Source organism: Mustela nivalis, assembly GCF_964662115.1.
Source record: "Mustela nivalis genome assembly, chromosome: 5".
NCBI lineage: Eukaryota > Metazoa > Chordata > Mammalia > Carnivora > Mustelidae > Mustela > Mustela nivalis.
Genome location: NC_139024.1, coordinates 820,588 through 845,302, shown reverse-complemented (window position 1 = coordinate 845,302; position 24,715 = coordinate 820,588). Strand labels below are relative to the sequence as shown.

General features: G+C 51.4%; 1 protein-coding gene across 7 annotated transcripts in view; it reads right to left on the bottom strand.

Moving 5' to 3' along the window:
- Positions 1-24,715, bottom strand: part of WDR27 (WD repeat domain 27) — a 215,645-nt gene that overhangs the window by 96,394 nt on the left and 94,536 nt on the right. The window contains exon 26 of one of the 7 annotated variants that reach the window (XM_082730416.1): positions 4,444-4,734. The exons of the other annotated variants lie outside the window; for them this stretch is intronic. Coding sequence (XP_082586542.1) covers positions 4,681-4,734 — 54 coding nt within the window. The 3' untranslated portion in view covers positions 4,444-4,680. Of the gene's footprint in view, positions 1-4,443; positions 4,735-24,715 lie in introns of those variants that run through there. 7 annotated transcript variants of the gene reach the window in all.

Below are 24,715 nucleotides of genomic sequence, written 5' to 3'. Positions count from 1 at the left end.
CCAAGAGCAGGAGCATCAGAGCCTGTGTGATCGCGGCAGGGAGGGCCGGAGGAGCAGGAGAGCCGGCCGGAGGGCCAGACGGGGGCAGGCGCAGGGCGGGAGGGAAGCAGGAGGAGCAGGGGCAGACACACTCAGCCCCTGGACCCTGCTCCCAGGAGCCGCCCGAAGTGCCCGCTGCGAGCTGGCGGTGTGCTCAGAGCAGAGACATGGCCTCGCTGCTCCCCAAGGCTCCCGCCCGTTCGGGTAATGGTCCTGTGGCTGAGAAGGGAAGCGGCTGTCCTGGTCGTGGTCATGGGACTTGTGAAGCCGGAGGAGGACTTACAGGGAGGGTCCCTCGGGCACAGGCAGCCAGGGCAGCCAGGAAACCCCCCTCCTGCTGTGGCCTCGGCCTGGCCAGTTGGCAGCTATAGAATACTCCAGGCAAAGACGAGGGACAGGCCTCCTGGGGCAAAGGGTGGGAAAGGCAGAGGCGGCTGGGAGCCGGTGCAGCGGGGTGCGCGGGGCAGACGGCAGGAGGGTTCGTGCTGAGGAAGGAGCTCTGGGGCTGGCCCCTGTGGGTAGGGGACATGGGCCCCAGAAGGCAGGAGAACAGCCGCGGACGCAGGTGGTGGGGGGACCGAAGGGGAAAGAGGTGCCTCACACCATGTGGGCTGCCCCCAGGCAGCTGCTGTGCCCCTGGGAGGACGTCCTTATCTTCCGAGGAGGGGGCCGAGGGCATCTCCCACCAGTGAGGAAGAAGCAAGGAGCAGGGTCCAGGGGCTGAGTGTGTCTGCCCAGCTCCTTGGTTCTGGCCCAGGCAAAGCGACATGAACCTCAGCCTTGGCCACGCACGCGTGGGACACCATGGTCGCGCCGGGAGGTCTGGAGCCACCAGATCATCCCTCAACTCCCTGAGCGGGTCTGAGGCTGCAGCAGCAAACAAGACTCCGGGAAGGGCAGGGTTCTAGCAAGGAGGACGAAGGCGCTCCAAGCAGCCAGTGGGTCTGGCTGTGGCTGGCGGCACTGGGTGTGGGACGTCGTCTGGAGCACAACGGGCCATACGCAGGGACAGAGAAGGTGACAAACAGCTGTCAGGGATACAGTGTGGGGTCTGGCCAAGGCTCAGAAAGGCAACTGGCTACTGCGAGCCTGATGTGCAGTGAGACGAGATGAGAACATCGCTGGAGGGTGGGAACAGAGTCCGAGCTCTCTGCCCACAACCCTGCAGGCCTGGGCTGCTCGGCCCCTCACCCTGGGCCAGGCCCAGGAACCGGAGTCCTTCTGCGTCCGCCCAGGGGTCCCTGCGGGGAGCTCATGGTGGAAAGCAGAGGTCAGGACGGGGTCAGCTGCAGGGGAAGCTGAGGAGGGAAACTGTGCTCCCAAGCACCAGAGCACCTAGCGTGGGCTGCAGGGGGGCCGCCCGCTCAGGCCCCCACAAAGCAGATGCCTAGGGAAAGGGCACTGTCTGAGGCCACTCAAAGAAAACACTCACTTCCAATGAGTCTCCCGCTGCACTGGAAAGCACAAAACTGGGAATGTTTTTGTGCAGACGTTGTCGGGGAGAACCTGGCTCACTCGAAGCTGCACGAGACACCTGCACGAGACACCTGCAGACGAGACACCTGCACGAGACACCTGCAGACGAGACACCTGCACGAGACACCTGCAGACGAGGCACCTGCACGAGACACCTGCAGACGAGGCACCTGCAGACGAGACACCTGCAGACGAGACACCTGCACGAGACACCTGCAGACGAGGCACCTGCACGAGACACCTGCAGACGAGGCACCTGCACGAGACACCTGCAGACGAGGCACCTGCAGACGAGACACCTGCACGAGACACCTGCAGACGAGGCACCTGCACGAGACACCTGCAGACGAGGCACCTGCACAAGACACCTGCAGACATTACTACAGAAGCAGCTTCTCACTGGTTTACCTGGAAAATGGACACATTCAGGGAAGGAGCACAAACCTGCTATCTTTTTCCAGAAATTTAAAAATTCCAATCTTCTCATTTCTGTTTAGGATAAAAGACCTTGGATTTGTGGGGTCCTTCCACCCATGGGGAGAGCACGCTTCAGACCCCTAGGGGCAGCCTCCCTCCCCACCCCTGCCCTACTCTGACACCAGAAGAAAAACCCTTTGAAAACCCCACTCCCACTGTGGCCTCCCCATCAGAGCTGCAAGCAGGGACCCCAGCACTCTTGCTGCAGAAGGGCCGTGGGGCAGAGAAAAGGGGGTTGACTATAAGAAAGCCAGCCTTCCGGCAGGTCAGTGAACACTGTGCCCCTCCACTCGAGACAGCGAGGGCCCGGAGACAGGACCTGAGGTTGGAGCGTGGAGCTGCCGGCGCTCGTCCGCGCAGGGACCCTGCAGCAGGGGCAGGGTCTGCGGGCCTGCGGGCAGCTCCCAAGCGACATGTGTGCGTCCCGAGGGGCAGTCGGCCGGCTTCCTGATCTCCAGGAGGCACGCGGAAGACCATGAATCAGCTCCGCACGTTACATGTCTGTCGTGGCTGCTTGTTGGAGAGGAGGGTCTGCATACCTCTCTCCTTGCGACTGGCTCCCTGGTGCGACCTGCTCGGGGTTTCTCCCTGCGGTCACGTGAGAGGGTCCCGGGGGCTACGTGGGTCACCTGCTGCCCATGCACTTGGCTCATCACCCCAGGGCACTGGCGGGCCTTCTCCAAGAGAGCCAGTTTCCCAAAGCTAACAGCGGCACCCAGCGACACGAGCCGCAGGCCCACCAACAGGGCCACGTGGGGCGTGCAGAAACAAGGAGGGAGGGAAGGCTCTGTGTGGTCCTGTGGGGCCAAGGTCTTGAGCCAGGAATGAAGTTCCTGCAGTCCTCCAGGCTCTCTGAGGAGAGAAGGGGCGAGGGGGCATGGGGAACCCTAGCAGAGCACAGGTTTGATGGGAGCGGGCTCCAGCGGCAAGCCAGCTGTCACGTGAGCGTGTGTGCACAGCCCAGCCGGGCAAATAAGTCCTGCTGGGGAGAGTCCGTCTCCCCCAACCACACACGCATGCATGCCCGTGCGAGCTCAGGTACTTGTGTGAGCTTACACACTTGTGCAGGCTCACACACTCATGAAGATCACACCCCCTGCAAGTTCACACACCCGTGCAAGCTCGCACACCCGCGTATCCTTCCTGAGCCTCATCCCCAGACTCAGATCTTCCCCACACCTGAGTCCACTCCTCAGGGCCTCACCCCAGTGTGGGCTCCCCCGACCCCGGCAAGTCCCTCTGCCGCCGAATCTGCTTCCACAGTGAGACGCACTTTCTGTAAAAAGCTCTGTCCCTCCAAGGAAAACAGAAGACCGGGGAGCTCGCTGTGGCCCACAGCCTGGCTTCCAGGGAGCTCGGGCTGCGGCGAGGGGACGCCCAGCCTGACTCTGCAGGAGGACGGGGGTCCTGGAAGTTTGAACAGGCAGAGGGACCCAAGTGCCGTGAAGGCTGGAGGGTGGGGGGGCGGCTGGTACCTGCTGCACCACGGAGGGACCTCGGGGATGTCACCGTCAGTGACGCGAGCCAGCCAGGAAGTGGGACCCCCCAGCGGAATCCACGGACCGGGGCGGGGAGGGGGGGGCAGGGCCAGGTGGGGTGGAGCGGACCTGACGGGGGTGGTTTCCCTCCTGCCAGAGGAGAAGGTTCTGGAGGCCTAGGCCGCGGCGACCGCACAGCAGAGTAAGAGCCGCAGCGTCCCAGAACCGTGCCCTCCGACGGGCTCGGACGGCCGCCTTACGTGCGTCTCCCCAGAACCGAGAGTCGTGCGGAAAGAGGCGTCCAACGCAGTAACTGAGATCAAGACTTTGAAGTAAGATTCCACGGGTTTTCTTGCCTTGTTAATTATGCTTCACTTATTTTTAACCAGTTTCAAAGTAACTTCGTTTTAACAAGGGAAACAACAGAATTGCTATAAATGGATAAAATAACTCCCAAGTGTTGGGAAGAATAAAAATTCGTTTTCTAAAATTTTGCTCCTCCAACACTGCTGGGAAAAGGACGTGTATCTGTGGTGGGTGCGTGGACGGCCCATGTGGAGGCCGGAGCCCGCCCAGAACCCAGCACTACATCTCTCGGCAGGAGAGGAACAAAGGAGGGGTGGCTCGTCCGGCATTGCCCGCGGCCTGTCCAGGCCGGCCTGAGAGGCTCTGCCCTGGGCGGACTGAGTGTTGTCAGCCGTTCACCGTCTGGAAGAATCCTGACTCTCCTGGGGTCCCAGAAAGACCTGGTTCTGGAGTGTCAGAGGCAAGACGCCTGCTGCCCACCCCAGGACAGCCGTTTGTGTCTGCGGAATTCATGGGGGACCCTGGGGTCCCCACCGCTGCTGGGGGGAAAGGCCCAGAAGCCCACCTGGGGGCAGAGCCCCCCAGTCGCCAAGCAAAGCCAGGGCATGTGGTCAGAAGGCCGGTGGGCCGCGCCACCCACTGCTCTGAGCGCACCCCACAAAGTCCGTTAGGAAGCAAACACCAGGTTACTTTTTATTGAAGAACATTCTGTTTCAGCTTGACCTCGGCCCGTGCAGAAGTGCTGGACGCCGACTCCGGTCGTCCAGCACGGGGACCCTTGGGAGGCGCAGGGAGCTCCCAGGCGTGCGCGTGGCAGAGCAGAGCCAGGAGCGAAGGGACGCAAATCCCGGTGGGGCTGCGAGCAGGACCCCTGGCCGGCCACGCAGCCCCCTCACGCCCGCGGTCAGTGACCGGCTCCGAACAGCTGCAGGTTTCCGTCCAGGCTGACCGTGGCGAGCTGCAATCGAAAACAGGACATCGTCTGCTTCCGTCCCTCTCCCGAGGGGAGGGCCCTGCACACTTACGGTGTGGGCTCCGCTCGCTGGGGACTTTTTAGAGCACAGAACAAAGCGCATTAGCAAGAGTGACCTCACCACACCGATGGCTGATGACTGCAAACCACGTGTCATGGCTGTTCTGAGGCCAGCGAGTGCCACGTGCCCGGAAGACCACAGGACGGCCTGCAGAAGCCTCTGCCGGCTCTCAGCCACGCACGGGAGCCACGGAGCCCCAGCCCTCCGGCTTCCCACCGCTCCACTCTCTTCCCCGGGGCGGAGGGCGGCTCGCTCACTGGGCGGAGAGGGGGGCTCCTCAGACAAGGAGCCAGGGCCCTTCCTTGCTGCTTTGTCCCCAGGGGCCAGCTGGCAAAGCCCATCTCTGAGCCCAGGAGGGAACTTGGACTGTGGCCCACACGCTCTCACACCGCATCTCAGGTGGCCTCCGCTGTCTGCCGCACTTGCGCCGACGCTGGCTGGCCACAGCGACACTGCCTCGCGTTCTGCGTTTTGAAACGTTACACGAATCACCACTTGGGACGTCATCCACTGTGACTTCAAACCCATCAATTATCCTCTTCTTGCCTGAAGAAGCCATCGCGACCCTGACCTGTCCTATGGTCCAAAACCTGGATGGCTCTTTGAATCTGCTGTTCATCCAAATGCATAATCGGCCCCAGGGCCTCGTGCTGCCATGGCTTCACCCTGCGGGGCCACCTCCCACCGTGCCCTCCCCACCGTGTGCCCACAGCCACCACACCTGGGGCCTCACACCCTCCTGGAGCTGCATGACCCCCGCAGCCCCTCGTCCCCCTGCAAACACCAGCAATCCAGTGTTACCGTCAGGAATCTGGACGAGACTCACGAGGTCAGAGGCCTGTGGTCTTGCAGGGTGCCCCCCCCACATCTGTGCCCCGTGGGCCTGGAAATGCTCTCGGAGTCCACGTCACCACCAGGCACGGCCGCCCCGAGGGCACGAGGGACAGGCGTACTCCCGCGGCTGGTCCCTCCCTCTCCTCCCCTGTCCGCGGTTCCTGCCGCTGCGGTGCTGCGACTCAGTACCCGTGTGACGCATCCGCTGAGGCGGCCTCCCTCTCTTCAGCCACACGTCGCTGTCGCGCCCTGTGTCAGGGACACCGGGGCCCACCGAGCCCACTGGCCAGGTAAAGAAGGAGATGACATCACAAGCAGCCACGTGTACATTTGATTTTTAAGAGCCTCTGCCTTAGAAAAGGTAGAAGGTCCGTAGGAAAATAGTCAGTAGGCGATGACCTCACTGCTTCTGTCCACAGATCTAGATGTTCTAAGAACCGCTGGCCGAGAGGAAGACAGCACAGCAGGACACAGATCCCCAACTCCAGGGGTGCAAGCCTTGCCTGGGATCATCCCCAGGTCACGCCTGGAGAGCAGGTGACAGCGGACAGTTGTGGGGGCTGCATCCCACGCATCCAGCTGTCCACCCCAGAGCACAGTCCAGGGGCAGCTGGCACTGCATGGTGCGGTGGGGGAGCTGCGCAGACCTGGGCCCAGCGGAGATGCCGCACGGACACAGCCCAGGCTGTCCCGAGGAGGGCCTCAGTGTGGTCTGGCTCATCCTGTGTGCTCCAGAAACGTCCCAGCAACCCCGGGAGCCTGTCTAGCCTGGGCTGTAGGCAAAGCACCAGGTCGACGGCCGGGGAACCACCGAGGTGTGCTGCTCACGGGCTGGGACCCAGGAGACCAAGGCAGCAGGCCCAGTGGGTTCCAGGGGAGGTTCCATCCTCACCTGGAGAAGGCGGCATTCTGAAGCTCTTTCTGGGGCACAAAGCGGGTCCCTGAGGGTTCCACATCATGACCAAGGCCCCCCTCCTCATACCAACGCATCCTGTCCATTGCAGAGCCCAGTCAGGGTTTGGGGTGGCGAGGAGTCACACTGACCACTAGCCAGTGAGGCACGCAGGAGATAGCAGCGCACCTGAGAGTGCATGCAGAGACCGACGCTTGCCACAGACATCCGCTCGGCCGTCCCGTGAGCGTGTACCGGCAGGGCTCTGTGTCCCCTGGCAATACGTGGGCTCGGCCCACACACGGTGGGTGCTGTGCCCGCAGCTCCCCGGGTGTCCGCACCTCGTGCGCCCTCGGGAAACCTATCCCCAGATCGCCTCGGCTTTCCTAACACCATCGTTTTTCTTCTTCTCTTAGATAAGATAGATAATATCTTAGATAGATAATATCTTCTCTTAGATATTGACAGGTTCAAGACGTCCCAATAATATCTTAACATCCATCTATCAACAACTTCTTGGGTGACATGTTATGTTGATTGACACGGATGGGTCATTGCTATCCTAAGTGATTCAGTGAATCAAACATGAGAAATGCAGAAAGAACAAAAGCACCATATCTGAGTGTTTCTAGCACAGCACCATGCCCTGTGTGGCGCATTCCTCTATGGATACAGACAGCGATATCGGGCTGACACGGACACCCTGCCTTGGAAGACCCGAGCACAGGCATCTCAGATTCCATGACCAGATTACGATGGTAGGTCCCTTCCAGAGTTTGTGTGCAGATCACAAACACAGACCTGGAGTCACACATTTTCTACCACATACCTGCCGTACAGGGAGGAATAAGTCACGGCCCACTACCTCCATCTGGGAGACGTACTGGGGTGACATTACCTTCCCAGAGTGAGAAGGGCTGTATCTGCTCATGGGTGTCAAGCACCCACCAGAACCAGATGCATAGGACGATGCAACCAACAGATACAGATAAAAATCTGCACTTTTTAGACCCAGGATACCACTTACATAACCCTGAGAGTGACGGTCTGGTGTGTACAGTTCAGATTTTGGCCTGACAGTGTCTATTGTTTTGAGAGGAGAACTTGGCTTTATTTCAAAGAAATGGCTAAAATAAGATTTCACATTGAAGCAAACCTTCACTTATCCACAAGTCCCCAAGTAATCTTATGCTCATGGACATGTGTCAAATGTATTTTAAAATCTGTCTCTAATTCGAATATATCAGAAACAATTATTATAAATCACATGCATCTGGGATTTTTAAAAAATGAGGTTTATCTGTTCTAAATACCTCAGTCTGCAAAGCACCGCTACAAACCTCATACTAATGACGTCTTAAAACACTAATAACCCTTTCTTAGAACATGTCTTCACACAACATAAAAATAAGCTTCAGATCGCAGGGGCAATTCTGTCTCCAAACTTTTGAAACATTAGGATAAGCAACAAGATCCAGGGCATAAACATAGTAGCTCTTATTTTGGTGAGTTTCGTTTGAATTTGGCTAGGAATTCAACCTCCAGAGGTCAGATCTTCATCGCCATGAACAGCATGCAAGTTGCACGTCCCCACTGTCTGCATCAGCTGCTCCCTGGGGTGCAGGTGCCCTTCGGAGGTGAAGAGAGCAGAGGGGAGCAGGGCCCGGGGCTGCAAGGCTGGTGGAGCCTCAGGAACCAGCACACGAGTTAGCCTGAGAGAGACATGTCTAGACACGTGGGACGCAAGACGGGTGACAAAGTACAGCCCAGAGTGGGAACGCAGAGTCTCTAACTGCTCTGGCCGGGAGGCCGGAAGTTGCTGTGAGAACTCACAGAAGGGGTGTAGCTAACTCTTTGGGTAGTGAGGGACAGAAACCCCGCTTGAACAAGCTGAGCAGAAAGGCACTGAATTACGTGGTCATCGGAATGTCTGAACGTGTTCGACAACAAAGATGGACTCCGGAGTCAGGAAGAGCCGAAGCCATAGACGCAACCGTCACCACCAGCACCAGCACCCTGTCACCCTGTCGTCATCCCCGGTGTCCACCCCAGAATGCTTTCCTTCTTCTTCTTTCTCTTTAGAAACCACATGTTTCTAATTTTCCAGTCCACGTGGTCAGAAGAAAACAAGACAGACAGACAAAACAAGTAGCAACAAAATCCCATGTCACTTGAGCTCTGGGCTCCGGCCACTGTTTGTGCTAGTTCCAGTTTTGCCGTGAGGCCCAAGCAGGCTCATCTTCTCAGTAACTTGCTACTCCTGGGACAACCATGGGGGTAGAAAGTTCCAGAAGGGCCGTGAGACAGAAAGACAAATTCTGAGGGAGAGGGACAAGTCCTTTCCTTCAGTAAAATCAGGACATCCCAGGAAAGGGTGTGCATGCCATGCACTGCAGGAGGGTTCTGACCTCACTGTTGCTCTTGCAAGGTCAAGGCTAGTGACTCCTGAAGGGACTCATGTTCTGAGCTTGGACGAGCTGCAGGAAAATAGAGGCAAGCCTGGGAAAGGAACCAAAACCCAGGGTGACAAGTTTATGACATCACTTTCTACCCAAGGAAATCACAGTTTCTGTTAAAGCAAAGTGTGCATGTATGTGCTAGGGGGACGACATGGACGTTAACTGAACACAGAACACAGAAGGTGAACACAGAAGGTGCAGATGTGGCGTCTCATAATAAAGGGAATTGGGCCAAGAAACCTGTAAAAAGTCAGAATATTCAGATATTTAGACCTGAGTGAAGTGTGGACAGGGAAGGCCACCTTGACACCAGGGAGAGGAGACATCCCAGCCAGAGGTGAGGAAATCACCTCCAATATCCATAACCAAGGGCAGCACATAGAGAGTCTGCAGCTTTCACCTACGCTATGAAAAACAAAAAGAAATCCATATCAAGGAACTAGCTAAAAAAGAAAAAAAGTGGTCTCAGCTGCTTATATTCACAGCGCATCCAGGAGAGCAGACCAAAGACCACCGGGATCACTCCTCCACAAAAACCATGCAGGACCCTCAAGGATAAGCTTGCAGAAGGTCATCTCTGGACCCTTCCCTATGAAGTATACTGGACACAAGGCTCAGCAGGAATGGAGTACTGGACACTGTAGACAACACAGCCATTGGACATGGTCTGCAGATCAATATGCTTAAAATGGCTAGAAACATAATAAAAGAATAAGCTGTTATAATAAAGAACTAGAAGACTGAAAACAACCAAAGTGAAACTAGAAATTAGAGTCATCAAACATAAAATTTCATTTGATGAATTAAGAGCGGTTAAGAAACAGCTGAAGAGAGGATTTATAAACTGGGAGGCAGGTGTGAAGAAATCACCCAGAATGTAGCTCATAGAGTTGAAAGGACAGAAAATGTGAAGGAGACTTTAGCTGACAAGACTGAGTATAAATATTCACTTAAGAAGAGTTCCAGAAGGAAAGAACAACGAGATTGGAAAAGACAGAATATTTGAAGGGATGATAGCTAGAATTATTAAGAATTATGGAAAAATCAAATCGTTATTGAGGAAACAAAATGAGCTGTAGGAAAGAAAAATAATAATAAACACACAACTACATTCATTTTAAGTCTCCAGGACAGTACACACAATCATCTTCCTCCATTGGTGGCCTCATTCCGAATCTTCATCGCATGGAGTGGGCTTATGTAAACACAAGCACCCACCTCCACTCACAGAGATTTGGTTTCAGTGAGAGCAAGTGAGGCCCAAGGGTAACGCTAAAGCACAGGCCCGAGGACAGCTGGGTGGCTCGGGTGGCTAAGTGTCCTCCTCCTGATTTCAACTCAGGTCATGAACTCAGGATCACGGATTTGAGCCCCACATTAGGCTCTGCACTCAACATGAAATCTGACTGAGATTCTCGCTCACTCTCCCTCTACCCCTTCACTGGTGCTTGCTCACACTCTGTGAAATAAAGAAAATAAACCTTTAAAAAACAAACAAACAAACAAACAACAGAAAAAAAAAAACAGGCCCCCAGTGAATCTGAGGTGTAGCAAGAATCATCCGTTTTTTGTACTAACTTTTCAGTTTTAAATATTATAGTCACTTATTAATCATTACTTTTGTGATGGTGTCTTCATTAACAATAAATCTTTAATTTTCATGAAAATAAATTCATAAATTTTTTTGTCTCATGTTTTATACTTTCAAGCTTTTTAAGTTTTATGAAGTCTTTCCAAAGCATAGGTCATAAAGCTATTCTACATTTCCCCTATTTATTTATAGTTTTACCTTTCACATTTAGATACTTGAATCATTAGATGTATGTTTAAACAGAAATACAATTCTCTTTTTTCTCACTATAGAGATCAATTTTCCCTAAACATTGTACCAAATAATACCTCTTTTCCCCACTGTTTTATGATGCCACATTAATATGTTTTGAGTCCCCAAATATACATGGGTCTCTCTCTGAATTCTCAATTATATTCTTTTGGCTTTATTTCAGCTCTTGAACCAATGTCACATTATTTTTATTTCAATGGTTTCGTAGGTCTTTTTTTTTTTTTTAATTTTATTTTTTTAGTGTTCCAAGATTCATTGTTTATGTACCACACCCAGTGTTCCGTAATCTGTGCCCTCCTTAGTCCTCACCACTAGGCTCACCCAACCTCCACCCCTCCTACTTCCAAAACCCTCAGTTAGTTTCTCAGAGTCCATAATCTCTCATGGTTCATCTCCCCCTCCCATTTCCCCCAACTCCCTTCTCCTCTCCGTCTCCCCATGTCCTCGGTGTCATTCCTTATGCTCCACAAGGAAGCGAAACCAGATGATAATTGACTCTCTCTGCTTGACTTATTTCACTCGACATGTCTTAATATCTGATAAATAAAATATAAGGTTGACTTTGCCTTTATGGATTTTTTTTCTCCAATAAATGTTCTTTGGAGTAAGTTTATTGAATCCTGCTGGAATTTTTATTAAGATTGGAATAAATGTATAAATTAGTGAAGAAGTGGCAACCTTCTATTAAGTTGTTACTAAAATTATGAAAGGATATGGAATACTATTCAGAACTTCTCTGCAGTTTATTGGAGTTTTAAAGTTTTTTCCATAGTTATTTTTCTTAGTTAAGCTCCTAGATACTTTCAAGTGTTATTTGTTATTCTAAAGGAGATCTTATTTTTATTTTAATTTCAGGTAGTTATTACTGGGACACTGATGATTGTTAGTAAGTATTACATGCAGCAAATTTACTGAAATTTTGCTGAATTATATTACTTCTAAAAGCTTAATGATTCGATTAGTCTTTTCCAGTTAAATGAATCAAACCATCCGCAAATAATGAGTTTTGTCTCTCCTCTTCCAAGCCTTTTTACTCTCATTTGTTTCACTTGTTTTATTGATCAGAATCTCCAATATTATGTTAAAAGGAGTTGTAAGAGTTGTTATCCTTGTCATATGCCTGATATTAAAGAGAATGGATGTAAAATCTATTAAGTATAATATTTCCTATGAATATTGGCATATAACCTTCATCAGATTAAGAAGCTCTTTTCTATTCATACTTTGTTAGATTTTCTTTTCATCCTAAACAGTAATGGATTTAAATGCTTTTTCTGCATCTACTGAGATAAATCAAAATATTTTCTATCAAAATAGTGAATTAAGTCATTAGATTTTCCAATGTTGAACAAATCTTGCATTTGAGATAAATCCTACTTAATCAAAATGCCTTTTTAAGCATACAGCTGAAGTCAGTTGGCCATGTTCTATTTAGGATTCACAAAGGCTTGTCCACAACTGAAAGGAGCAGATGATCACATTCTGCATTATATTCACCTGGTGTTAGAATAAGAGATACTCTGCCTTCATTGCAAAACAAGGGGAATTCTTATACATTCAGTGCTGGAGGAAGGGAACATTGGCCACTTGGGAAAAGTTTTTGGCACGTATTTTATAAAATAAAATATATATTTCATATAGAACTCAGAAATTCTATATGTAAGTTATTTATCCAAACAAACTAAACACGTGTTGGCACAAAGAGGTGTTCATGAATGCTTCTGTAGCTTTACTCGTAATACACACAAGCTGGCAACAACAACAACTTCCACAAGCTGGTGAACTAGTATAAACAGGTGTGAAACCACAGACGGAACACAGTACTGACACATGCAGCAATACAGAAAGTCTCATAACCGTTATTGCACACGTGAGAGTAAACACACCAAACACAGTGTAACACTCGAAGTGTAGGACTTTCTGAAAAGACATAAGGAACAAAAGTCAAGTCAGTGGCAGGGGCGGGAAGGAAAAGCTGACTACAAAGGGACTCGGAGGACCTGGGTGGTAGATACTCTCTATCTGAATCTGGTGGGACTTGGTATCTGGTAGGGGACATCGCCAACTTGACTTGGACTACATCCATCAACTCTTATTTAATTTTATGCCACAGAGAATGAACTTTATGTCAACTACTTATCAGTAAACCTTAATTTAAAAAATATAATAAATGAGGGGCCCCTGGGGGGCCCAGTTGTCAAGCCTCTGCCTTTGGCTCAGGTCATGATCTCCACACCCTGGGACAGAGCCCTTTGTTGGGGGATCCTCCTTAGAGGGAGCCTGTTTCTCCCTCTCCCTCTCCCACTCCCCCGGCTTGCGCCCTCTTCCTCTCATGATCTCTCCCCCTCCGTGTCAAATTAATAAATTAAAAAATCTTTTTCAAAAAAAGAAAGATCAGTTAAAACCCATGACTTTAAAAACTACACTGAATGGACTCCAGAGCACAATCTTAATGGCACTGCTGGAAAAACAACATGCGCAGAACTAACGGACACTGGACTCCTCATCTGCGACGTCCGGCATCCGACGGCGAAGGGATGGTGTGTTCAGAGGGTCACGGCAGGTGTAGATGTTTATGCCGAGATGAGCTATTATTTTGGCGTGAGGGCAAAATGGAGGTATTTTCAGATACACAAAGACCAAGAGATTTTATCACTTAATTTCAAAACCTTACTGGGAAAGTCATCATGAAAAAAAGTGTATTCTGGTGAGATGAGAGAACCTAGACGAAATGAGATTCGAGAGAAAACCAGTGGCCAGAATTTGACCAAAACTCCAAACAATGACTCCATACCCTGGACGACCGCAGTCCCCACACTCTGGGCAGCTGCTGAGCTCCTGATCCTGTCCAGGAGGAAACAGCACAGAGCAACTTCAGACCTCTTCCATGAAAACCTATAGCTAAGTGTGAGGTTACAGTATTAAGGGTAACAGTTACGAAAAGAGAGAGGAATAATTGTTGGCTTTCAGCCAACACTGGGAAAAGTATTTACAATCCACCTTGCAGAGACAGAAAAAGAAACAAAAGAACCAAAGTACCAGGATGAAAAACAGCAAAATTCATTTGGAAAAGTGAGTCTAAGTAAGTCAGTAGCCCCCAAAATGGTGGATGTGTGATGCTATCCAGGTGAAAGACAAGAGACTATCACCTGAATCATGACATTCAGAAGGAAGGACTGACAGGAAGTGGCCAGGGAAGGGACGCCACCTCAGTGCAGAGCGCTGCAGTCCGGCCTGGCTCTGCTAACAGAACTCTGCCGTGTCTGCGAACCGTAAGCCGCAGGAAGCGCGGGTGTGGTAATGTGGAGCGATGTGGAGTAGTACACAGCAGGGTCCCCGGGAAGACGAGAGGCGCAGCCGACGGCAGACGGTGTGGGGAGCGCTGAGAGGAGGAGGAAACAGACACGCGGTGTCTCTCCTTCCCGTCCGTTCCCAGCGTGCAGAGAGAAGAGGGAAGCAGGCCACTGCCCCAGGGCCGAGGTCCTACGAGTAATCACCCTTGGAAATAACTGATTATAAGTCACATGCTTTGGGGGAAGAAAAGCAACTCATTGAGGAAAAAAGTAAACCATAAGGGAAATTTTAAGTAGTTAAAATTCAATGTAAACCAAAGTGCTTCATGCCAAAACTCATTGGCTGAAACTAAGCTGGTCCTTTGAGAGACACTTATAGCCTTAAATGCAAACACGAAGAAAAAAACTGTTTGAAAATAAATTGGTGAAATATTGCACTTGGAGAGAGGAGAGTGGGAACGAACAATCCTAAACGCAGAAGGAAGAACACAGCGGGGAAGCGGCGTTAGTGGGAAGGGGGACCCCAGCGTGCACTGGCATTAGAGCCGTCCACACAGTGAGGCACTTACCACACGGGATCACCGTATCTTACTCGGAAAATGAAAAAGAAAACTAAGCTGTATCTGAGTCATGGCTCCAGGTGGTGACTCTGCAGGATCTCGGGTCCCTCCTGACCGGTGGTGAGGACAGTGCCTCTCCCGCTGGGCCATCACGGAGTTACTAGGGGAGCGCGCAAGGTGCCGGGAACAAGTTCTCAGAGTCAGCAGGAACGGACGGAGAAGGGCTGGGTTCAGTCGCAGGAGTTAAAGCTCCCACCAGAGAACCAGCCGAACCCACACCAGGCACACGGATCTCCGAACAAGTGCTTCCTGGTCCTTCGTCGGCAGCCGCACAGGCTCCGACCACACCTCCCTGCCAGGACCGTCTGCGCAGCACCAGACACCATAGCCTGTGAGCGTTGCAGGGCCGGGGCCGCCTTTGTCAGGTGGACTTTGTCAGGCATGAACACATGCACTGGAGCACACTGCAGCGTGGGGGACGCTGCAGGGACACGGCCGGGTGACCCGTGCCTGGGGGTGCTTACGTGGCGCGACGTCATGTGGGAGCAGAAACTGTACCAACGTTACACAAAATGCATGATCTGAACGTCACGCCTGCAAGTACAAGGACAAAGGATGTGGTGGGATTGAAAAGGCACATCCTGGGGCGCTTGGGGGGCTCAGTGGTTAGGCCTCTGCCTTTGGCTCGCGTCATGATCTCAGGGTCCTGGGATCGAGCCCCGCATCGGGCTCTCTGCTCAGCAGGGAGTCTGCTTCCCCCTCTCTCTCTGCCTGCCTCTCTGCCTGCTTGCGATCTCTGTCTGTCAAATAAGTAAATAAAATCTAAAAAAAAAAAGAAGAAGAAGAAAAGGCACATCCTGTAGCTGTAAGTTCATGAGCCCGTCGGAGGGCGCGCACGTGGGACCCGCTGTGGGGAGGCCCTCCTGCATTTGCTGCCGACTGACCAGGTAAGATTTCTTCCTCCAAGAAGTATTTGCAGCAGCTTAAAATAAATAAAAGATAATAAAATGGAAAACAGTCAGCTCACAATCAACTAACAAGGAAATTAATTAACCAGAGTCATGACCGAAACCGACACGGTTTCAGGATGGAAGTTCTCACGGAGAACTCAGTTCCAGTGACGGCGGCTGGGGTCGTGGGCAAGCACACGCGTAAGTTCGCGAAGTGGTGGCTGAAATCAAGAAGGTGGCACTTTTCCCCAACTTGGTCTACAAGCTTAATACAATTCTCAAGCTTCCAGTGTCTTTTCCTCCTTCATTTCTGTACAGAACAGCTGCACAGACACAACTGTCGGAAGAGAGAGGTAGGAGCCGGAGAACAACACTCCGCACACGCCAGAATTCAAGGCGAAGAGGCTCGGGGGACAGGCCGTGCAGCCCGCCCGGAGCGAGCACGGCCCCGAGCCAGGCTGGCACAGCCCCGCCGGCTGACCCGGACAGCCCCGCCAGCCAGCGGGGAGGGGCAGTGCCCGGTAAGACGTAAGGGGCATCTGGACGAGGGTCTGGTAGTTCCTGTGAACACACACGCGCAGCCGCCGTGCCCAGAAGCTGTCACGCAGTCATGCAAGCATTTACCGCCCTCCGCCTGGGGTACAGGGCACTGCGGACGGGCGCCCGCCCAGGTCCCAGGACTGCGGACAGGAATGGTGGGTCTTCAGAGGATGCTGCTGCATGAAAAAGCCAGTCGGAGAAGGTTCCACGGCGAGACCACAGCCACGCCCGGCAGCAGGAGGGCAACGGGACAGGCGACGGGTCTCCAGGAGGGAGGCGAGGCTGGGGAGAATGGGTGTAGTGACAAAGGGGACTCAGGAGAGATCCTTGCGAAGACGGAATGTCCTGGACCTTGACTGTGCTGGTGGACACACGCACATGGAGCCCCAGAGCTAACGCACACATACACACACCCGTGCACGGGCCACGTGAGAAACGTGAACACTATGGGCAGACAGCCATGTCCTGTACGACCCAGAACCGTCAGTGTGTCTTACGCCGCAGGATGGACAGTAACTCGGTGTGTTTCTGAGCTGAAGCAGAGATGCCATCCACAGCTTCCCACTTGTCTTGTATGAAAGGCAACCAGCGCACTGGGGTCCAGAGTAAAGGAAGCCCCAGGCCTGTGAAGCCTCAGGGTGTGTGCGCTGAGCCTGCTCTCAGCGCAGACCCCCTACAGGCAGCGTGTCCCTTCCCCAGGACACCTGCCACCAGCACGTCCCCAGGGCTGGCGCAGGGACCTTGCATGCACGTGCCCATGATCCTGCCCATCTGCAGCGGCACAGTGTGGGGAGCCCATGGGCGGGCCGCCAGGGCGCTGGACGGGACTGGGGAAGGCTCCCGGGCAGTCACTGCATGTCAGATGGCGGCCCAGCAGCTCACTGAGAGGCTGTGTCAGCGGCGCCCAATGGTGGCCTGAGCTGAATGGGGCGGGTGTGCCAGAAACATCCTGGAATGTTCTCCAGAAAGAAACCCCGGCTGGTGCTGGTGGAACACGGAGCCAGTTGTAGCGCACACCACCCAGATCACAGCACTTGCCTCTGTGGCCCTTCGCCATGGATTGCGAAACGCCCGTCCCAAGCACACATGTCCAAGCTCAGAGGATCCCTGTGTCCCCGACGATGCCTGAGCCACGTTCACAAGGCTGCCTTGATCCCCGAGGCTTCAGAGGACGTGGCCCTGCTCACAGGAGGGCCACGAGCTGGCCCCACACAGGTCTCAGGCCCTGGCGCCCAGGAGCAGGCTGGCCATGGCAGTACCTGGCCCAGAGGTCCCCGGGGCTCAGGTGGGACTGGGACCGTCGTTGGAGAGGACGATGGCACCCTAGTCTGCAGGGGAAGTGTGGAGACACACCACGGCCAGACTGTTTGCTGCAACCGTGCTGTGGCCCGTGCGGAAAGAGCACAAGACCGCGGGTGAGCTCCCGTCCAGCAGGGTCACGTGCTTTCTGCCCCTGGGCAGTCTAGTCTCAGGACCACTGTGGCCGCCTCGTCTGACCCTGGGTAACCACGTCTCACTCTGGCCCAGAGCCTCGAGGCCCCCAGCAAACAGCATCTGGGGTCACCCTGAGAGGACCCGCTCACAAGGCTCACCCTGAGAGGACCTGCTCTTCCGTCCCCGGCAGAGTGAGAGTGAGTCTGAACTAACCCGCAGCCGTTTCTCCCGCCAGGTCCCGCTGCTGGGTAATCACCGCGGATACGCGGGTGGGACAAAGCTCGGATTCCAAGGTTGTCTGACCAGGGATGGCCAGAAGCCTCAACACGGCCCTGCCTGCTGGCCACAAGCCGGTGGGTCAGCACTGGCCGCCACTCCCAGCAAGCTGGCCAAGGAAGTGAGTCAACGGAGCAGCATCTTCATGAGCGTGGGTCTGGGATCCAGTTATTCCAGAAGGTTCTCTGTAAACGAGGTAGAGCTAAGCAGCCTGACACTCGCCCACGACTAAACCCACGGACAGCCGGCCAGACCCTCGGCCGCACCAGGAGCTGAGGGCGCGGCACGGGGAGTGAGTGAGGAGTCCCCCCGACAGGGAGAGGGAAATGGTGGCTTGAGCACGTGGCACGTACAGAGAAAGGCACGGGGCCGTGGCTGGGCTGGCCCTCTCTCACTGCAGGCAGGAGCCAGGCCTCCTAGGACCGGCTGTACAACTATGGAGGCAACCGGGCAAGACCTGAGGCCCATCTGTCCCATTGAAAGTCCTGTCACGAAGACTGGAGCCTGACACAGCGCGCCAGGACACAGCCCGTCCCCGCTGCGCTCCGCCCCCTCAGCTGGCGGGACGAACCACCAAACGTTCAGTGGCTCAACGCGGCACCAGGTCAGCACCTACAGTTCCGTGGGTCAGAAGTCCCAGACGGGTCCCACTGGGCGAAGGGCTCCTACTTCTAGACCGACCACAGTCCCTGGCTCACAGCCCCTTCTCACGTGAGAAGCCCACACCCCATCTTTCTCTTCTGCTTGCTCTCCGGGACCTGTGATTGGACGGGGCCCGCCTGCGTGACCCAGGACTGCCTCAGCGGCAAGGTCTTACGACTGGCAGGCCTCATCCAGCTGTAACACATTCGTGCATTCAGGGGACTTGGGTGTGGACACCTTTGGGGCCACTGTCTTGCCCATTCCTGGAGGGCAGCTAAGACCTGTTGGCGCAGCAGAGGCTCATTGGTACTAGAATTGGGTCTTGGTGGGTTGAGAGCACACTCAGGGCTCCCTGCCGCACCAGCGGGGAGTCCCATAGACCGTCATCTCTTGTCCCAAGCAGACAACCTCTGACAGGTCGGCCCCCGCTGCGTCCCTGAAAAAGACGCCCTTTGGCCGGGCCAGCTCAAGGCTGCCAGGACGCAGGGGACGGGCTGGACACACCGGGATGTCCCTCACTGTGTCCCTGGCACAGTACTGAGCTCCCGGGCACTAAAAGGAAGGTTTGCTCATAAGGGGGGCAAAATTCTGGTTTGAAAAGATAGTAATAGGTTAAACTATGCTAAAAACAAAGGTTTAGGGGAAATCTACTGACACGTAAAACTTACCCTGAAACGCATCCAAAATCAGACGGATTCCTGAGTGGACGGAGGCAAGCTGAGAGGATGGTCATGTGAAGAAGTAAGACATTAACGGTAGAAATCTAAGGAATGGGACTTCGTCTGTTTCCTGCACAGCTCTCCCAAATTTGCTGTGTAGCAGAACACTGTCCTATGACGCTGGGGGCATTCCTCCCTCAGATGAAGGCATCACGTGTCGGAAGCTACGTTATTTCAAGGCTACAGAAGAAGTGAAACCTTACCTTCTACTTTCCAACCTGCCAAAGACCTTACAGGACATCTGTCAGGGAACACGGGACGCCTGGGCTCCCCTCCTGCCCGTGGCTCATAAGGGGCACGTGGCCTTCCATGTGACCTTCCACATGACCGCAGCGGCCACAGCTGAGCAAATGCCCCGTGGCTGCCGGCACAGACCGCGTTAAGAAGGACCTGCCTGACCCTGCTGGTTAACTTACTGTTGAGCGTCCCTAATGTCCTCGCAAGCTCCTGTTCATTGTCAGGACGGACGAGGGTTCCCAGAGCGAGATGGAGACAGGAAGGAAAAGCTGCTTCGCCAGCTGCCACCCGTTGGAAGCTCTGCAGCCGGCATCCCGCGCACTCCTCACACAGGCGGGCAGGCACAATGCCACCACGCACGGACGCACACCTTTTCCCCTTCCGTTCGCGTGGTCTGAGTAACGTGTTGCAGGCGGGCACAGTGCCAGCAGGCTGGGATCACGCACAAGGGTACGGAAGCCCAGCCCTCAGCCACGGGCGGCCCCAGACAGCAGCGACCACCACTGCTTGCAGGGCTGCTGGGAAGCAGAGTTTCCAGACCACCCAGACCTCCCCAGGTAGAGCCTGTGTCCTCAAAGGAAGCCCAGAGCTTCAGCGGGACGCTGACACTGAGAAGCACCTCCCCGCGACACCAGTGGTTCTCAGGGCTTCCCGAGATCCAGATCCTCCGCAAGTCCAGGTAAAACAGTTGCTGGGCCTTACCCCACACTTCTGTATCCAGTAGGACCGGGCGGAGGACCCAAGATCTGCAGTCCTAACAGGTGACGGCGGTGCTGCGGGTCCGGGGTCCACACCGAGAAACACTCCCCTCCCTCACCTGCTCCCACGCCCTCCCGCAGCTGCCATACGGGTCAGAACAGAGATGCTGGCGAGCATCTCCCAAGCTGTCAGACTCACAGTCTTCAGATGTTAACTCTACGGTGCACATTTAAGTTTTTGCAACACTTTCCTGTTTCCGGTGGAACTGGAATTTCTCTGCAAATGTGCAGTATTTCATCTGAGCTAAAGCCTGGAATGCCACAACAGCACCAGCTACACTTGGAAGGGGTCCAAGCACTTCTCCATGTTCTCCATCTTATTTTATTTTTTTAAATTTCTTTTCTGTGTTCCAGAATTCATTGTTTATGCAGCACACCCAGTGCTCCATGCAGTCCGTACCCTCCTTAGTACCCACCACCAGGCTCACCCAACCCCCTACTCCTCTCCCCTCCAAAACCCTCAGTTTGTCTGTCAGAGTCCACAGTCTCTCATGGTTTGTCTCCCCTCCCATTTCCCCCAACTCCCTTCTCTCCTTCTCCCCATGTCCTCTGTGTTATTCCTTGTGCTCCACAAATAAGCAAAACCATATGATAATTGACTCTCTGCTTGACTGATTTCACTCAGCATCACCTCCGCCAGCCTTCAACAGGCGAATGGATAAAGAAGACAGGTTCCGTATATACAATGGAGTATTATGTCTCCATTAGAAGGGAGTATATATATTTTTAAATAATTTACAAGGATACATATGAGGTAACACCAACAAGCAGAAAAGCATATCATGTTCCTGGATGAATTATCCAAATTATAAAGATCTCAATTCACTGAAAATTGATCCAAAATTGAAAACAATCCTAATCAAAGCCTCAGTATGAAAAAATAACTCCAAAAATCATCTGGAGAAGTAAAGCATAACAATAGCTAAGAGGACAATAGCAGAAAAGTAAGAAACTCCAACTTATGCCCCTCTCAATAAAAGCAATTTAAAAACTGCATAATTGTCAGAATTAGCTTTTCTTCATAAATCTGAAAATCAAAGGACTGTTAGAGCATTTGCTCAACAGCAGAGCTCTAGGTGCTGGGTTGCTCTCAACCCTTCCCTGCAGGAATCCCGAGGCTCTGGTACTAGCACGTCTGTCTGTTCCCAGGTCCCGGCTCAGCAGTGGCCATGACACTAATACCCGGACCGCCTACAGGAGACGGAGCAGAGCAGTCTCGTGCACAAGACTTCAGTCATGTACTTCGCCCTATCTGATGCCTCCCAAAAGGCTTGTCCTGTTGTATGCAACTCAGTACCAGTTAGGGTTAAAGCATTTGTCTACAACAGTCAGAGGCTAATGCTGTAGTTGCTGCTGGCTGGGCAATAGATAATATTTGGGGAAAAAACAGACAAACCAGAAACCTTGGAAGGAGAGGCTTCCATATGAGCTCGAAAAGCTCAGCCATATTCCTGGGAATCTAGAAGTCCATGTGCATGCTTAGGGCTGCATAGATGCTCAGGAATAACCTGAGAAGGCCCTATATTCTCACCTCTCACTGACCTTGAAGCTCTATGAAGATGTAAAGAAAGATTTGTACATTGCTTGGCTGAAGTTGTGTGTGTGTGCGTACACACACACACACACACACACACACCTCCTGTTCAAAGACTGGGAAATTGCTCGGTCTTAAGCGTTTAAGGAAATCTCTGCTCTATAACTCGTTGACAGCCAAGTTAACTGGACATTGACTTCAATGGCTACAAGTGACAAATAATACTTGCAGAATGTGTAGAATCAGTTCAGAAAAGTAAGTAAAGCATGAATAAAGATAATTATAATAAGCAGTAATAAGAAATAGTCCTGGGAAGGAGAGAGAATCTGAGTTTAAAACTAGATGGATCACTTTACAATGATCAAATACTGAGTTTTCAACAATAAAAAAGTATAAGGCATGCAAGGAAACAAGACAGCATGGTCTAGACATTGGACTTTCTAGACAGACTTCAATCAGCTACTTTAGTCAGTTCAAAGAGGAACAGGAAACCATGCCTAAAGAACTGACGGGAAGTCTGAGAATGACACGTCACCAAGCTGAGAATGTCAATGAAGAGCTGGGAATTAGAAAGAAGAACCAGATAGAAATTCCAAAGTTGGAAAGCATAATTCCTGAAGTGAAAAGTTCACTTGAGGGTCTCCGCAGCAGATCCAGGTGAGCAGAGGAAAAATCAGAGAGCTTTAACACACGTCAGCAGGAGCAGATCCTGTGGGACACCATTAAATATCCCAACACACATATGCCATTTCCAGAAAGTAGGAAAAGAAAGGAGTAGACCGAATATCTGAAGAAATAATGATGAATATTTTCCAAATTTTATGAAAACCATTAATCTATACATCTAAGAAGCTCAAGAAACTCCAAATAGAATAAGTTCATAGAATACCAGCATATATTATAATGAAACTTTCCCAAGATTAAACAAAAAGACAATCTTGAAAGCAGCAAGACAGAAGCAATTCATCATGTACAAATGATCATAAGACGATTAGCACTGGATTTCTCATCAGAAGCCATGGTGTCCAAAAGGCAGCAGGGTACCATAAACAAAGTGCTGAAAGAAAAAAAAAATCAGTCAATTGTTCTATATCCAGCAAAACTATCCTCTGAAAATATAGGAAAAATTGGGATATCCCCAGATAAACATTAAGAGGGTGTGTTGCTAGCAGACCTTCCCTACAACCAGTGCTGGAGGGAGCCCTTCAGGATGAATGGAAAGACACCAGGAAACAACTCAAGTCCATCAGAACACCAGCAAACGCAACTAAACAGGTAAATGAAAGACAGCATAAATGAACTTTTGTTGGTAACTCCTTTTATTTTCAACTTGATCTAAAAGACAGATGCATAAAGCAATAACTATAAATAATAACTATACATCTATGTTGGTGGGGAAGCAATGCATAAAAAAAGAGAAGACACAAGTTACTAAAACCAGGAGTGAGACATTATGACTGACTTTAAGGAAATAAAATGATCATAAGTGACAACTGAAACCATGGCATCCCAGCAGATCATGGGATGGACATGAAACGGACACAATCACATGAACATATGAACTACCAAAACTGACTTGCGAAGAACTAGCTCTGTAACAGTTAAGACGACGAAGTCAGTGTCAGGATGATGGGGATGATAATTAAGACCTTCAACAAAGAAACTCAGGACTGGATGGCTTTACTGCTGAATTCTGCTAACAAATATCACTATTAAATTTTTCACACAACAGATGAGGAAAGAACACTTAAGAGTTCATTCTGTGAGACCAGTATTTCCCTAAGACAAAAGTCAGGCAATGATGTCACAGGGAAAGAAAATTAGAGAATAATATCCCTTATGGATACAGATGCAAAAACCCTCCACAAAACACAGAGGAACTGAACGCAACAACGTACAAGAAGCTTATACACTATGATTAAGTGAGATTGACCCCAGGAATTCAAGGTTAGTAGGCCATACAAAAGTCAGTTCATGCAATACCCCGTAACAATGGAATAAAAAACACATCAACATCTCATCAGATACAAAAAAATTTTAAAGTATGGAACATCCTTTGATGTAAACAAAAACATTTAATAGACTAGACACAGAGGAGACTTTTCTCTACCATTTATGACAAAACCACAGCTAAGATCACACTTAATGGTGAAAAACTGAAAATTTTCCGTAAGATCTGGAACATGATGAGGATGTCTGTTTTCAGAACTTCTATAATACACTGTAGTGGAGGTTCCAGCCAGAGCAATTAGACAAGAAAAAGAAATAAAAGCCATCTAAAATGGAAAGGAAGAAGTAAAGCTATCTCTATTTGCACATGATATGACCTTATCCATTGATAGTTTCAAAAACTCCATTAAAAGTGACATTAAAACTAATAAACCAGTGCAGCGAGGGTGTGGAATTCAAGATCAACATCTGAGATGAGCTGCACGTCTACACAGGAGCAGTGAACATTCTCAAGGTAAATTAAGAAGATAATTTCATTTACAATAGCATTGAAAAGAGTAAAATACTCAGGAATTAATTTAGCAAAATACATGCATGACTTTTACAACAAAAAATATGAAATACTGTTGTGAGAAATTAAAGAAGATCTACATAACAGAAAGTCATCCTATATTCATAAAATGGAAACAATGTTGTTATAATGGCAAACTCCCCAAATTCAATGAGAGATTCAGTGTAATCCCTATCAAAACTTTTTGTACATACAAGAAGAAAATCTGATCCTAAAACTCATATGGAAATGCAAGAGACCCTGAATAACCAAAACAATCTGGAAGAAAAACAAAGCGGAAGACTCACACTTCCCACTCTCCACACTGACTACAAAGCTCCAGTGACCCGGTCAGCACGGCAGTGCTATAGGACAGACATAAAGAACAACGCGGTGGACCTGAGTGTCCAGAAACACACCCACAATCCATGGTC